Raw genomic sequence first — 16,057 nt, 5'->3', positions numbered from 1 at the left:
ATGCTCCTGGACGCCGGCCCCCAGTACCCCGCGATCGGCGTGACCACTTTTGGCGCGTCCCGCCACCACTCGGCGGGCGACGTGGCCGAGAGAGACGTGGGCCTGGGCATCAACCCGTTCGCCGACGGCATGGGTGCCTTCAAGCTCAACCCCAGCTCGCACGAGCTGGCCTCCGCGGGCCAGACAGCCTTCACATCCCAGGCTCCCGGCTACGCGGCTGCGGCGGCCCTGGGACATCACCACCACCCGGGCCACGTCGGCTCCTATTCGAGCGCAGCCTTCAACTCCACGCGGGACTTTCTGTTCCGCAACCGGGGCTTTGGCGACGCGGCGGCTGCAGCCAGCGCGCAACACAGTCTGTTCGCGGCTTCGGCCGGGAGCTTCGGGGGCCCACACGGCCACACGGACGCCGCGGGCCACCTCCTCTTCCCCGGCCTTCATGAGCAGGCGGCGGGCCATGCATCGCCCAATGTGGTCAACGGGCAGATGAGGCTTGGCTTCTCGGGGGACATGTACCCGCGGCCCGAGCAGTACGGCCAGGTGACCAGTCCGCGTTCAGAGCACTATGCCGCGCCGCAGCTGCACGGCTACGGGCCTATGAACGTGAACATGGCCGCTCACCACGGCGCTGGCGCCTTCTTCCGCTACATGCGCCAGCCCATCAAACAGGAGCTCATCTGCAAGTGGATCGAGCCTGAGCAGCTGGCCAACCCCAAAAAGTCGTGCAACAAAACTTTCAGCACCATGCACGAGCTGGTCACGCACGTCACTGTGGAGCACGTCGGCGGACCGGAGCAGAGTAACCACATCTGCTTCTGGGAGGAGTGTCCGCGCGAGGGCAAGCCCTTCAAAGCCAAATACAAACTGGTCAACCACATCCGCGTGCACACGGGAGAGAAGCCCTTCCCCTGCCCCTTCCCTGGCTGCGGCAAGGTCTTCGCCCGTTCTGAGAACTTAAAGATCCACAAAAGGACGCACACAGGTACGGAAACGGCTGTCCTAGACAGCCCTCGGTTCCCTATCCCGGCCCTGGGACCCGCAATTCACAAGTCAGCGGCGGGGGCGCACAAACCCGGCCTCGGTTGGGTCTGGAAGTCAGATTTCAGCAGACAGCGAAAGTGTGCTCTGGGCTTTAGTTTGAGGCTTGAAAGTCTAATAAAGTATAGAGAAGGTTGGAGGAGAAGGATCTGGGCATATAGATTTTTAAATAAGAACTAAAAAAGGCCGGGAGAGCTAAGAGACAAACCGGCTTTGGGGAGTCTTTGGTGCGCGAGAAGACGGGAGAGGTGGCTGGCGGTGGAGGCGGAGGGGCCAACCGCTTCAGCTGCAGGCAAATCTAAACGTTTGCTTCCAGCCAACATCCCCTCTCTACGCACCTTAGTGAGGACTTTGCCAAAGGGAGGAATTGAGGAAATTGGAGGAGATCGGATGAAAGGGCATAGAAACAAAAACAGAGACAGAATAGAGGGGGTGGCGTTGGTGAAAGCAAGTCAGTCGGGCCTGTGGAGGCTTTTGGAGGTTTATGCATATTTAGAGAGCCGCGAATTTAATAATGACTTGTTTGTAAGTAGATTCGAGGAGTCGGGAGAATCGGCAGAAGGCGGAGAATTCCTTTTTGTCAATTAGATTCTATAAGGACGTTTTCAAAACACCGAATACCTTGAGATGGCCTTTAAAAATAAAGAGACCAGTCAGGAGCAGTTAAAAGAAAAGTTCGCAGCGAGCTTAGGGCTGCAATCTGGGTCGGGCAGGCCGTTCTGGGCTTCTTGGGCCAACAAAGCCGGGAATGCTGCTTCATGGTTCTGGTGGGCCTGGGTGATTTCTGAGAATCGCGTTTGGAACTTGGCATTTAACGCCTGAGTCAGAGAGGAACTTGCAGTGCTGAACTCTCGGCCCAGATTATCCTATAAAATGTGTGTATAGGAGGTGGGGTGGGGTGGGGGCGGCGACGGCGACGAGGAGCGTGCGGAGCGTTGAGGAGGGGGTAAGGGGAGGAGAGAAGAGCCAAACCGTAGGAGAATCAGCCCGGAATGTGAAAATTAGAAACCGAGACCTAGGTAGAAGCTTTCCGGAGTCGTCTGTATAGCCCCGGGCCTAAAAACCTGCAGCCAGACCTGCTGCTACTCTGGGATCTAAAAAACTACCACCACCACCACCAATAATAATAATAAAATAGTAAAATCTGGATCTAATTGGATTGAGTTAAAATATTTCAGATGTTTATAATTCCAACGCAGATATATGATTTCATAAACGACCCGGGTTTTGAGCTTGAAAAGTGCTAATCCTGAGCCGCTGCTTTTTTTCATTTTTGTCTTTACTTTTAATATTTTTTTTTAAGAGCCGCGGGGTTTGTTCTAATCAGACCTGTCTGTTTCTCGCCTTTTGCACCAGGGGAGAAGCCCTTCAAGTGCGAGTTCGAGGGCTGCGACCGACGCTTTGCCAACAGCAGCGATCGCAAGAAGCACATGCACGTGCATACGAGCGACAAGCCCTATCTTTGCAAGATGTGCGACAAGTCCTACACGCACCCCAGCTCGCTGCGCAAACACATGAAGGTAATCGCCGCGCTCTCGCCGCCCGCCTTGGAGCCAGGAGCCCTCGCAGCTCTTCGGCCGGGGTCGGGCGGCGAGTGGCAGCTGGGCGGTGGCAGGAGCCGGGAGAGGCGGAAAGGCCACGATTCCTTTCTGCAGACTTCGCAGAAAGCGCGGGGGCTGGAAAAGGGGATGTGGGTACCCAAAGCCCTTCTAAATTTACTGATTGATAATGAAAGTCGAAAGAAGCGAGCAGCGGCTGCAACTGAGGGGGAGCCAGGACAGTCCCGGCGGGATGATGCTGCCGAAGCTGCGGCCTCGGCGGCTTGGCTGGCAGCGCCTGCACGGAGTTGGGGTCTTGCACGAGAGCCTGAGCGCTGGCTCACCTAACCCTGAGCCAGCAAATTTCAGCGGCTGCTGGGGAGCGTGTGTGTGTGTGGGGGGGTGGACACCATCTCGGGCTCTGGCCTCACATCCAGCCTCCTGCTTCCCAGATCTCTACTCTTTTGTGAGTCGGGGGTGCGGGGGGCACTGTCCTTTTCCAGAGCCGGGTCTCTGCAGCGCCGAGGCGGGGCAACCAAGCCCAAGTCCCACGGGTCGGGCCTCCCTGGAGTTCAAGGGGATCCAGGGCTCCGGAGTAGGGGGTTGGGGGCCGGCAGGCAGCGCTCAGCCGTCATGCTCCCTAAACGGCCGCCGTGGCGGCTCTTTATCTCCGTAAAAACGCGACTTTATTCCCGCAGGTCCATGAATCCTCCTCGCAGGGGTCGCAACCTTCGCCTGCCGCCAGCTCGGGCTACGAGTCCTCCACGCCACCCACCATCGTGTCTCCCTCCACAGACAACCCGACCACCAGCTCCCTGTCGCCCTCATCCTCCGCGGTCCACCACACAGCCGGCCACAGCGCGCTCTCTTCCAATTTTAACGAATGGTACGTTTAAAATCAGAAACAAAACACCGAACAAAACCCTATTTAAGAGACTGAGCACACACGCGTATACAACACATAACTGAAAGAACCCTGAGCATCAAAACAGCATCCCCACCCACCCCCCAATCCTGTTTTTTTCTAAACCTGCCGATAGAACCAGGACCGAGTGAGAGAAAGCACCAAACCTTTACTTTTTTTTCTTTTCTTTTTTGGCAAAGGCTTGGTAGCCAACGGGTGGGAGGGTGGGCATGGAGAAGGCGGCCGCCTGACCAAATGCCGCCAACCCCGAAGGCCGGTTTCTCCTGGGAATCGGAACAGGCTCTCTGGGATTCGGCCTTTTTTTTTTTTTTTTTTTTGCTTTGCATTCTTGTAAATACAGAATTATTAGCTTAAAACTGTACTGTTGGATTCTGTATATAGTTACATCTCGGTTGGAACGGGCGGGTGGGATCGTGGCGTTGTGGTCTTTGCATTGGGGGAGGGGGGAGGGGCCGGGCGGGAGCGGGAGGGGGAGGGGAAGGGGGGTTGGGAGGCCGAAAGCCAACTGTTTGTACTGAATGGCAAGAATGTTCTAGTAAATGTGTACCAAAATGTGAATTACTTTGTACGATTACAGTCTCCACGTCGACCTAACAGAATATTATTGGTATTAATGTGCTTTTTTTGTATAAAGTGCAAACATTTCGTCCCAAAGTCTAAGTACCTTAGTGCAGTAAAATGTTGTTTCACGTCCTGTCAAGAATTCGTATAGTACGAGCCTGGATTTGCGTGTCAAACTGTTCCATTTGTTTATGTAAAGTGATATTAAAAAAAGATATAAACTATAACTGTCTAGTTGCTTTTGGCAAAAGATACAACCACATAATGTATATAATTCCTAGTTTCCATATTTATCCGCATGTAAAGGGCCGGTTTATTCATGTTACAGCTATTCAATATTTATGGCTAGAAGAACTCGTATGTACACTTTAGTTTCCAGACTGTTTGGTAACCTTTCGTACCTTATTAAAGATTCTGAAATCTCAGTGATTGTGGTAGGAATTTCTTCTTCACTCCCAGCAACCTGCTGCCTCTTCTACCAGCCTTAGTGGGTCTCGGGAAAAGCTCACCAGTCTTCCCTTTCTGTCATCGCAGGTCCTATAAACATGATAAATGAAAGCTACCCTGCTGGCTCTCCGAGAGGGTGTAATTAGTATTTATATCAAAATTTATGAAACAAATTTTCGGCCGCAGTATAATTTAAATGACCTTTGCAGACGTAGAATAACAACCATAAAAATAACAGAAATAGATTGCACAGGCGACATCAATATTAATGTAGGTGAACTGTCAGAAGCTCAGGGGCTGGATCTGCAGCTTTGCAAATGAACTTGCAGCCTAGGGTTCTGCTGCCCCCCAAATTAAATTCCCCCAGCTGAAACCAAGTTGCAGATTTACAATATCATATTTTAAATTGCCATCTTCAATTAAACCATTTATGGCCATAACTAATTTTCAGGGTGTCGATGCATGTTTTTCCAGGCCTGCCTTCTTTGTACAAAAGTAAATGTCCATAAAGCGTTTTACTTATATTTCTTCAAACGTGATGCTAATTTAAATTAATTACCTCCTATGATATGTTATTATTCCTATAATTTTGCCACTGTTATTAGTTCTCTCAAAAATACATCTAGGCAAGAGAATTATTTTATGTAATTTGATTATCTCTATCTCTTTTATTTATTTCTCATTTACTTAAGAAATTCGTTCCATTGGCTGGCGTTGATACAGTAAATTTGTAAATGAGGAGACAGTATAAAAAATCTAAATTACTTGTGCTTAATGACTGTAGCAGAACGCCTTTTCTCTAAATCAGATTGTCTTTCTTGCAGTTTAGTTTGATAGATTTGCAAGCTATGCTGCTCCCTAGAAGTTAGCTGCACTGGTAGGAATGCAAGCTTCTTTGTCTCTGGTTGTAGCTTGCATGATCGCCCCATTAAGCAGACAGCGTAGCCGGAGATCACAAATCAGGGTCTTGGCTGTAGCTGCAAGGGTGTAGCTGGATGGGTCGGAGCTGGAAGCAGAAACTGACCTCACTGAAGGCCAGGAGGAACCCAGACTTGGTTGTTTAATATACTGTGTGTATTCAGGAAGTCACAGGCCATACTGATTCTGAGAATGAAAGCAAGAGAGGAAAACAAGAACCCCTTAAAATACATCTGTTCCAAAGTATACCTTCAACCCTTTACAAAGTCAAAATGTTAAATTCTCTTAAATTTGGGGGGGGGGGGCTTGTCCGTTTGTTGCTTGCTCTTTGTATTTGTCACTTTTAGTTAACAAAATTTTATTGGGTAAGGAGGGGATTTACTACACTTTCTGCCGCACATCAGAAACCTAGAGCTGGTGGTGTTTAACTTAAAAAAAATGTTATTGTGATCTATAAGAGTAGATACCAACCTTTCATGAAAAGAGCGCCACCTTGCAAGGTTTGGTGAGATTTAAGGAAGTTGGAACACCTAAGCAGGAATTGCTGCTGGTTCTGAAATTTTGTGAGAGTAGAAGCTGCCTCCCAATGGCTTTGGAGGTTTAAAACTAACAGCATAGTGTTTGAGGTGACTCCAGACATTAGGCCCAATAATTAATAAACCTAGAAAGAAGAATAAAAATAGCTCAACTTTCTAGGAAGGAAAAGTAAGCACCTCAAAAAAGAAACCTTTCCTTTAGAGATCAGAATTTCTGGGAGCCTGATATAATATTCATAATAACAGTAGCTTTGTAACTTTGTTAGGATGTTAACATTTAGGAAGATACTCAATGAGTGCATTTTTTCTTTGACTATTCCTGAAAGCAGTTTACCTCAAATTTTGAAATATTAATGTCTCATGATTTGTTATATACCTGATACTTTTAAACTTTAATAACATAGTGTAATAATGAAATATCATACTGTGATATAAGAGTTAAATAGGATATTTTAAAGATAAATTTTAGGGATAAATATTTACTTCACAACTACTTCATAGTGTAAAAAATTTTTTTAGACATTGAAGGTCAAATAATTTTTTTAAAAACCCCACAAAACCATTTGAGGAGTACTGTGTGTGAATAATCACACTCACCAGAAAGGAATTTTTCTAGTAGCAGCCAATATTTATGTCAATTCCTCTTATGCATTCTCTTTTCTAACACTTAGAACAAAGAAAAAGTCATTAATGATGTAGGTTGCCTAAAATAATGCTTCATACTTAAATGTAGTCTATTAGTTTGCTGGTACCTTTAATGTCTGCTTGTTGAGATGTATTCTTCATACTTTTCTTCATGGGCTATTAGGTTTTGAAATACATGAATGTGAACAGCGAAATATATTGTTAGACCCTATTTAGCAGGAGCTGAAGATGCTGCAAATGGCTGGTTTCTGTGTGTAGTTGTGGATATTGATTTAGGCAGAAAGTTGTCCTGGTTCATATTTTGACTGCATTGTATTCTGTTACTATCAAATGATAAGAACAGCTAACAAGTTATTAAAAAGTTATATTGTGTCAACAAAAAATGCCTGAGTACAAGCAATCATATTTGAGAAATGAGAAATGAGTTGTGGTATGTGTGTGTGTACATTTATAGAGTAAGCATGTAAATATACAAGCACCATTTATGTGGGGGCTAAGTAATTTTCAAACATTTCAGGTCCTTTGTTTTCTTTTTCAAAAGCTACCCCCAACTGCTTTAAGCATTTGCAGCTGATGATTTTGATTTTTTAAAGTCAAGCATTCAAGTTAACCTTTAAGAAGCAAACCACCTCGAAAAGAAAGATGTAACCTTTCAATTGCCCCATATGCTTATCATTTTTTTTTTCTCTTTTTCCTTTTTTTTGCTTTAGCTGACAATGAAAATAACACTAACCTTCTTTGCTGATGGGCCTGGCATTTAGATGTTTTTATTTGTTGATGGGGAAGTTTTCTCAGAACTTTTAAAGGCTGGCAAGAGAACTAAATTCCCTAAATACCTTACCCAGCCTTGAAACCTTCCCGATGTTCCCTTTTAGAGGTCAAGTTGTGATCAGTGTCCTGGAACCCTTGTTGAATCAGTGCTGGTGGAGTTGGTACCTGAGCATACCGCTTTTCAGGAAGCAGCTTGGGGAAGGCCATGGTCCTTAAAGAGCATCAACTTATGATGGGTTGGGGAGGAACTCACTATATGTGGTTTGGCAAAATCAAAATGAAGGCACTGAGCTTGTGCTTTGATTAATTGTGAGCTAGGTATGATGTCAGCAGATTACCAACTCACCTTTCTTTCTTTTTTCCAACTCAAAATACCAATTACAAATTTATCTTCTCCTGTCTAGGTATAGAGTTCTTGTTCCTAGCATCAAATGTAGTTCTTAGAACTATGTGTTCATATAAGGAAAACAAAGTCTTTGTTGTTTTCATAAAATTTGCCACAGTTGATATCACTGTCTGGTTTTAGAATTCTTGAAAATAGAGTGGCAATGGAAAGATTTATGTCATCTATGCCAGGCAAACCACTAAAGGTTCATATTACTCAGGTTTTTTTTCAACTTTTTACCAACCCATTCACATCAGTAATATGTATCCATTTAAACTGGTTATATAAACAGAATGTAAGATTTTATGGGGGTAACTATAGAGCAGTCTCTTTTTTCAAATAGTAATCACTAGTTTGGGGTTAGAAATAAAAAAATGTTGACAACTTCCTATAGCATGTCACATCTGAGCCTTTCCCTCAAAAATTTTTTGCAACTATAATGGCATAATATTCAAAAATAAGGGAAGTGTTCTCTATTTATCTATGCAAGGCTAGTTCACTCCAGAATGTCTCACCAAGCAAGAGGAAACATGATCAGGCCAAACAAACCAGGGGCTATTTTTACCATGCAAACTGAATTGTGGCATTAGTTCCTAACGTTTATTTCCACTTTAGAGCAAGGACCTAAAACAGTATGAAGTTTCCAATTGATGCTATACCGGAGGTGGGTTTTTCAAGAATAAGAAACTGACTTTAGCTATTTAGTATGGAAAGAAACATTGGTGGGCAATACTACTAGAGACTTACCATTGTCTGTCAGTTGTCCACAAAATTTTGTCTGTCCCTGACATAGCGGGTGTACTTTGTAAGTCTATGAGTAAGAATTCGTGGGTTGTGAGACTTACACAGTGATATTTTTACCTACAGCATACACAAGAATCAATTATTAAGCGTGGATATAAACAGATGGGAATGCTATCTTTTAAAAAAAAATAAGACGTTCAAAGGCCAGCGACTTTAGCAAACTTTAATAAAGTATGAATATTTTGCATCTACTTTTGTGTAAAAATCCCCATTAAGCTACAGAAAACAAGGAGAAAAAGAAGCTGAGAGAAGCTCACATCCTAACCCCTTTAAATTTTTTTTTCTGTCTATCCGGGAAAATCCTAGCCTCTGGCAAAGAAAACTGAAAGTTGTGGAGGAAGGTAAAACCACGGAAAAGGATCGGGGTGGGTGAGTCTGTGAGTCAAGAAGATTTTTGTCCTGGAGAATTTCTTGAAAACATATAGACAGAGGCTTTGGAGGTGAGTTTGTGGTGGTGGGACCAAGGCTTCCCCACAGCACCTTCATCAAAGGTCTGGCGGTCAGCGTTTGATGGGCCCCCTATGCCACCCTGCACCCCGGCGAGGTGCTTTCCAAGTCACTGCCGCGGGCTGGGGCTGTGGCTGGGAGAGTAGTACGCATGCGTGGCCCTAAGGCCCGCGATTCCACGTGCTGATGAATATGCATGAGGCGTCCCCCGCCCACGCGGGCCGCGGAGGAAACAGCTCTGAGGCTTCGGCGTGCGAAAGCCTGTGGCCTGGCTGCCAAAATAGTGCGAGGAAGCTGCACGTGTTTGTTTTGAAACCTCACGGGTTTAAGTGAGATCAGCAAGACAGGCAGACAGCGTAGGCTCCAGCAATCTGGTGGGCCCTGCAATTTCCCCTTCCTTAAAGACCGCCCCGGTGGACCACAAACTATGCCGCTTAGAAGCGGTCCTCCTCCTGTCCCCTTCCAGGGAGCTGGCATCATGGCTGTTCTAGTCACCTGGCCCCTCTCCAGTCACAGACCCCACGCCTGAGATGGTGGGCAGGGTACTAAGGGTTTTCCTATCACCCACCCTCTTTCTTTGCTCTGATACAGTCCTGTCTTTGTCTTTCTCCTCCTTTTCCTTTTTCTCTCCGGGTTCCCAGTCCTGTTTCTGACTGTGTCCCCCAGTCCCTGCCTACTTATCTGGTGGACTGTCAGCCCCTTGTTTGAACAACTGCTCTAAGGTTTTAACTCGACCCATCCCAAACGTTTTATAAACGTCCGCTCACGCACGTGTAAGAGCTGGTGTAGTTCTATATAAGCTCAAAAGTAGCCACTGGTGGAGGAACTACTCTGTCCAGGAGACCTGGAAAGTGTAGGGTTTGGGGAGGAAAGCCCAGAGTTCAGGTGCTGGGCTATTGCTCTGCCTTCCTGGTGACGTTCTTTGGGTTCTGCACTTTGCATGATATTTTGTGGCCAATGTGCTGACATTTCAGAGCGAGTGCATAAATTGTCTAGTGGAGTGACTAACACTTGTAAGCAAAGGGGAGGGGTCATGGAGCACCCCTGGGTTACTTCATCCTCACACCAGTGTCCATGGAGTTAGGCTTTTGAGTGTTTCGGTCAAAAATCCTAGGTTCCATAACATCAGAAAATGGCTCCCAGACAGGTCCCAATCCTCCTCTGAATTTTACTTTCAAGTAGAGGCAGACCCATTCCATGGGGCCCACCCCTTTTGCTCCCCTCACTGCCAACAGGAGAGGCCTTTTGTCACTGCCCGGTTCTCAGTGCAGCTAACCAAGAGCCAGCTTCACTCCTGCCAGTTCTGAGATCCCGGCGCCATAGCATCATTTCACCTGGCAGCCATCACTAGCCAAGTCTTCAGCTTTGAAACGGAGGTGCAGCAGAGGCGTTTTGGAAACGTTCCTGCTAGGAAAAGGCCTACCCGGAGGCTCAGAGCTAAATAACAGGGATGGCTGGATTAGAGCTGCCGGGGACCTGGGCCTGGGGAGGCCTGGCAGAAGTCAACCAACCTGGGATCGGTCCCAAGGACTCGGTGGAAAGGGGTTGGCGCATCAGAGTTCTCTTGTTCGAGGTCCCGGGAGGACAGTGCACCCCGCGTCTAATTAGGGGAGACGAGGCCCTAGATCCACCGAACCTCCGTTACAAGGGCCACTCCACAGGAAACTCGCTCCGATTTGGGTCCCTTTGTATTTTAGTATGTTGGGAAGGGGCGGGGGTGCAATTTTAACTCTTAACTCCACGCTAATTATGAAGACCTGAGTCGGCTCATTTTAAGCAGAAAGCTCTAACTCAGCGTGGGCTCCTGCGTTCTTGCCCCAAAGGCCAAGGCCCAAAGAACCCTTTTCATTTGGCTTGGGGCTCGAGGGGAGGGAGGGGCGAGAACGGGAGCGGGCCGGGGTCCGCGAGCCGGCGGCCCTGCGTGGCGGACAGGCCCGGCTTCCCCGCTTGGCCGCCAGCGTCCGTGCGGACGACGCGGTTGCCCTCTCCGGGCCAGAGAGTTGGGGACGCCCCTTCCCCGCCCCCGGCGCCCCCAGCGCCCCCGGGGTCGGCGCCAGAGACCTGGCGGCCCGGAGGCTCTGACTTGAGGCGGCGAGGCGGGCTCTGGGGCCTCCCCGAGCCAGGCCGAGTTTAGTCTGAGGAAGCGACGGCGGGGGACGCGGGTCAGGGCCAAGGAACCGGGGACCCCAAACCGGACAGGCGCTTTATTCCCCTCCCCCTCCCTCCGCCCCACTCCCAGCCCCTGCCCAAGTTGCCTGTCTCCGGTAGGACTGACCGTCTGCCCGGCCTTACTCTGCTGCCAACCTTGCCCGAAACCTAGACCCCAGATCCGGTAAGTCGCGTTCCCCCCTCACCCCGCCCCGCCACCTTTCTAGCTGACTCCGCGGGCGGCTGCGTGTGCGCGCGAGCCGCCGGAGGCGCGCGCCGAGAACTTGGGCCCCTGCGGCTGGTGTGTGTGAACACATACTACCCGAAGTAGTCAGAGGTGTCGTGGGGCTCCCCTGTGAGGAGGGAGCGGAGCGGGGTGGTCCAGCCTCGCTCCTCTGGATCCTCTGTCCCTGTGGACACCCACTAAAGCTATCTTTTAAGAATAAGCTTTCTGCTGGTCTCGTGAGTGTGTGTGTGTTTTGGGTGAGGGAAGCAGGGGGAGGAGAATTGCCCCTTCCCCTAAGCAGTTTCTAATTCCTGAGGTCCCCAACAAAGTTTACTCGTGATTTCCATCCGAATGCTGTGAAGTTATTATCATTACTATTTCAAGTGAAGATTTCTGAGAGTCGCAGCTTCTCAGATATACGTGCCTCTGGAGGGCATTTCGACAATTACCTTGTCCACTAACTCCTCTCCCTTCCCACTGGAAAAAAAATAAACTTAATTTTTCAGTAGTTGCCTTAGGACACGTCGTTTACAAGTCCCTAATGTGAGGGAAGAAGGGAAGAAAGAAAAACAACCTTGGCATTTCTCGTTGGGACTCTGCGTGCTCTGTTATTGAAATGTGAAAGATGGATTTTTGGGGGGGAGGGGGAGGCAGAGCGCTGGAAGAGTGCTTTTGAACCGCGCTGCCCTGTTGCACGGGGCTGACCTTTGGCTGACACGGCCACGGAGCGGGCCGTTCGTTAACGAGGATTTGATACATTAGACATTCGAGCTGGGCGTGTAAACCCACACTCTGAATCCAGATTTCGCTCAAATTAGTGTACGAGGAAATGATCTTTTTAAGTCCTGAGGCTTAACCAAGTGTCAGGAGGGCCGATTGCTGCCTGAAAAGGGCAGGGAAAGACACTGTGTAAAAGGCACATTCACTGCTCCTTAAAAAACAAACAAAATCAACCCCCCAAATCATCTTTGAAAAATTTCTGAAATCCTCCAAGTCGCTCCTTTTAAGTGATGCTTATAAATAAGGCTAATCATCTCGTTCTAGTGAATTCGGTTGTATTAATTCCTAACACGAGGCAAAGCTGTGAAGACAGTGTCACAGTTATGGATATATATGTGTGTGCATGGAAATATATACACATATATTATATATATGTAATACACATTTATATAATTTTTTTCTCATTAATCGCTGGAGATGTTAGAATGTGACAGTTCATTTCTGCCAGGCAGTGGGAGCACATATGGAGGGGAAAGTCACAGATTTTAAAACCGTTTCAAAGTTGACGCGTCTCGATTTAATTTGGTTCGACTCGTGTCCAGACTTCGGAGCCCATCAAGGGAAGGCAGGCTGGCCACGGGGATCCCGGCCTGGCGCGCGGGGGCGGAACTTGCAGCTCGCCAGCCTCACGGATGAGACTGAAGTTGGGGACTTGGCTGTGACAGTGGAATAGGAAGCCAGTTGGAGGCCGCAGCGGCTCCCGCAGTATTTACTGACTTTGGAAAGGTGTGATTTTATTTAAGTTGACAATAGAGCTCCAACTTAAAAAAAAATAAAATAAGCACCTCTAGAAAATGTTTTTCTCCTCCTCCCAAAAGCAGAGCCCACGAAATGCTCTGAATTGGAGAGGGGGGAGAAATTCGCTCCTGCGCGAGTTGCCAGCCATTCTTAGGCTGGAAAGGGGAGGAGGAATCTGTGCCCTGCAGCCCTGCAAAGGCCGATTTCCCTCAACTACCATCCTGGGGGAGGGTCGCAGCGGCCGTGGCAGTTTTCTACACCTGAGTGTTGGATTCTGCCTCAGGGTTTCGCTGGGGCTGCACTGGGGCGGTTTCTGGGACCAGAGTTTATTAGGCGAAGCAATTTTTGGCCTTAAATTTTGCTCTGGGAGTCTGCCTCCAATCCCCTCTTGTCCTCTGTGTGTGGATAAAAAGATGGAAAATTAACTATCATGAAAAGAAAGAGACAGTTTAAAAACAAGGATGCTAAGGGAGAGAAGTGATTCTCCCAGACCTACGATGAAGAAATTCAGACAGGGCCCAGGAGAGGTACAGGATTCATTCCAGACAGAGCTCTGTAGACCCAGTCCCACTCACAGGCTGACAGGCTCGCGTGTCCCCGACATTTCGGATCAGGGCAGCTGAGCGGGCGGAACCCTTTTCTGGATTCAGGCTCTGACCCCCTTTCGAAAAATCACACCTCTGCACAATCTTGACAACAAACGCCCAAGGTTTGGGAGGGTTACAAAAGCTGGCCTAACGGTGTACAGGAGAGTAGGGGAAGAAGGAAAGGTTGGGAGTGGAGAGAGCAGAGTTTGCTGCCAGTCCTCTTCAAGATCGAGTTCATTTTTCCCTGGTAGCGGGTCCCAGGTTTGTAGCATCAGCAACCATGCTTGGGGGAGAAACTCTCCGGATCACCAACTGCCAAGTTGTGTCAAGTTTGAGGTAGAAAAACGGTGGGTCTGTTTCATTTTAAGGTCCACTTCTGGAGTCAGTGGAAACCATCTAAGGTTGACTTTTATAAAGAGTGGAAGGAAGGAAGCCCCCGCAGTTTGCAGACTAGTCTGGAGTTTCTTTGGCCCTCTTGTCTAGACCGCCCACCCACGTCCAGCCCCTGGAGTCTCCACGAGCGCTGGGGCCTCCGCACGCGGTCTGGAGTCTGAGTGCCCGCTTGTGATCGGAAGCCGCGGACTCTGTGGTTCTGACTTCGGCAGGACTTTCTGGCGGGCGCCAGGGCTGCGCCTTTCGCCGCTTGGGGGTTTCCTCCGGCCCTGACCCGGGCTTCCTCCCCGCAGCCCCCCACAGCCCTAGGCCTGGCCACCCCAGGGACTGCCCTGGACCTGACATAGGCAGAGCGGTCGCTGACGTCAGGGGCTCCCAGTGACCCGAACTCCAGCCCCGGCCAGGAGGCGCGCGGCGCGGGCATTATTAATTACCAGACGCTAAATGTTACAAGGGAAGCTCAAGCTTTTTCAGGAGGCAGCTGATTTTGAGAGTTATATGTCTGTGTGTGTATATATATATATATATATATATATATATATATATATATATATATATATTGGTGTGGGGAGTGAGAAAAGAAGGTGGGGGGGAATGGAATGAGAAACAGTGATTCAGTTTCTCAAAGCATAGTTAGTAACTTCTCACCCTCCAGTGTCCAGGTCCGCCCCCTGTTGTGCACCCTTCCGTAGGTGTGGGCTCTTCACTTTGAAGCTGGTTTGGCAGATTTTCGGTGGAAGCGCTAGTATTTGTTCCTACGGGACTCGCATCGACAACTTCCCTGAGGATTCAAGTTTGAGGAGTTTAATTATCTCCAGAACCCAAGGGGGTGAGATAGGGTGGGCATTGCGTCCTAAAAATAGATCTAGGATGTTCGTATCACCCTTTCTATTTGGTTAGATCTTTAGCCAGAGATCTGATATTATTATGGTTGTTGTTGAGTAAAAAGAGGAGGGAAAACCCCACGTACACCAATAGGGTCAAGATAAATGAATAGTGAAATTCGGTATTAGCAACGAAACCTTTCACTGGTAATGTCAAAAGCAGCTTTCCTTTTTTCTTTTGTTTTAAAAGGAATTAGGCATGCAATATCTAGCTCAAAATAGAATTTTAAGCTGTAATAACTTCTTCAAAATCACACCAATTATTGGTTCTAGCTCTAATACATTTTCAAAAATCCTTTCTCCGAGGATCACTGCCGAGTAAACACAGGCAGGGTCACTGTGAGGCATATTCTCTCTTGGGCCCTTCTCTGCAAAGGGAACAAAAATCGTGCAATATGATAAATTCCACAGGTGATAGTGAAGTGACTTTCTGAAAAAAAAAAAAAAAGAACAAAGTGAACTTAGAGTTAAACTAAAACCCCCCATAAATTAAATTTTTTATGTAAATGGAAACAATAATCCACAAATTCAAACATCTTAAATATTATATTATTTGCCATAAATAATTTCCTTGAAACTGGCTAGTTGAATTAGCCATTTGGAAGATCCTGAATATAAAAATAAAACTCACATGTATCACTGCATATCGTCAGTAAATAGCAGCTCTCACAAATATAAAATTATCTTTATACATGTGAATACAGAATGCATCTGATAGTACCCAGAGTCAGAACACAAAGCCTCTCTGGTTATATCTATAGGAGGTAGAAATATCCTGAAAAGTACTTTAAATAGCAGGTAATTTGTTAGAGTTTCACTGACAGAATAAGAATGAACTGAACTTTAATTTTTCTTTTGAAACTTTTAGAACCCTGTAGGCAGTTTTTGATTCAGATCTATGATGATGACCATTTTATTCTGAAATCAGTAATTTATTTTGAACCAATAATTATATGATAAACATTTAACAAGTATATACTGATTTCTCAGAAGAGATCTAGTTCATAAAATATGAGGAAAAATGGAGCCCATGCTTAATACCAAGTGTAAATATATTTGTAGTATAGAAATTCTATGGAGAATTTTAAAAAGCTTAAAAGGTCATATTAATACCTGTATTGAATACAAAATTCCAGAAACACACACCAATAAAAATTTCCAGGAATTGTGTTAAAAGTATTTGAAAAGAGATATTTGCATACCAAGAGGGAAAAAAGGAACCTCAGGGTAAATAAAACAAAGGTCCAAGTTCCAACCTTTTTTTCTTTAATTATTATTATCTGTTT

General features: G+C 47.1%; 1 protein-coding gene across 1 annotated transcript; it reads left to right on the top strand.

The window, feature by feature from the left end:
• ZIC1 (Zic family member 1) lies at positions 1–3,472 on the top strand. Its single transcript, XM_068979331.1, has 3 exons — positions 1–982; positions 2,395–2,558; positions 3,275–3,472. The coding sequence occupies exons 1-3, from the start codon at positions 1–3 to the stop codon at positions 3,470–3,472; spliced, it is 1,344 nt and encodes a 447-aa protein (XP_068835432.1).
• The last annotated feature ends 12,585 nt before the right edge of the window (positions 3,473–16,057 follow it).

This window comes from Capricornis sumatraensis, chromosome 1 (genome assembly GCF_032405125.1).
Source record: "Capricornis sumatraensis isolate serow.1 chromosome 1, serow.2, whole genome shotgun sequence".
NCBI classification, from domain to species: Eukaryota; Metazoa; Chordata; class Mammalia; order Artiodactyla; family Bovidae; genus Capricornis; species Capricornis sumatraensis.
The sequence above is the reverse complement of the archived record's forward strand: the minus strand, read 5'-3'. Positions and strand labels throughout refer to the sequence as shown.

Bases quoted from the DNA above. Each gene is read 5' to 3' on its own strand.
- ZIC1 (XM_068979331.1), top strand. From the start codon at position 1: ATGCTCCTGGACGCCGGCCCCCAGTACCCCGCGATCGGCGTGACCACT. The intron at 983-2,394 runs GTACGGAAACGG...CTTTTGCACCAG, and splicing joins CCACAAAAGGACGCACACAG to GGGAGAAGCCCTTCAAGTGC. The intron at 2,559-3,274 runs GTAATCGCCGCG...TTATTCCCGCAG, and splicing joins CGCTGCGCAAACACATGAAG to GTCCATGAATCCTCCTCGCA.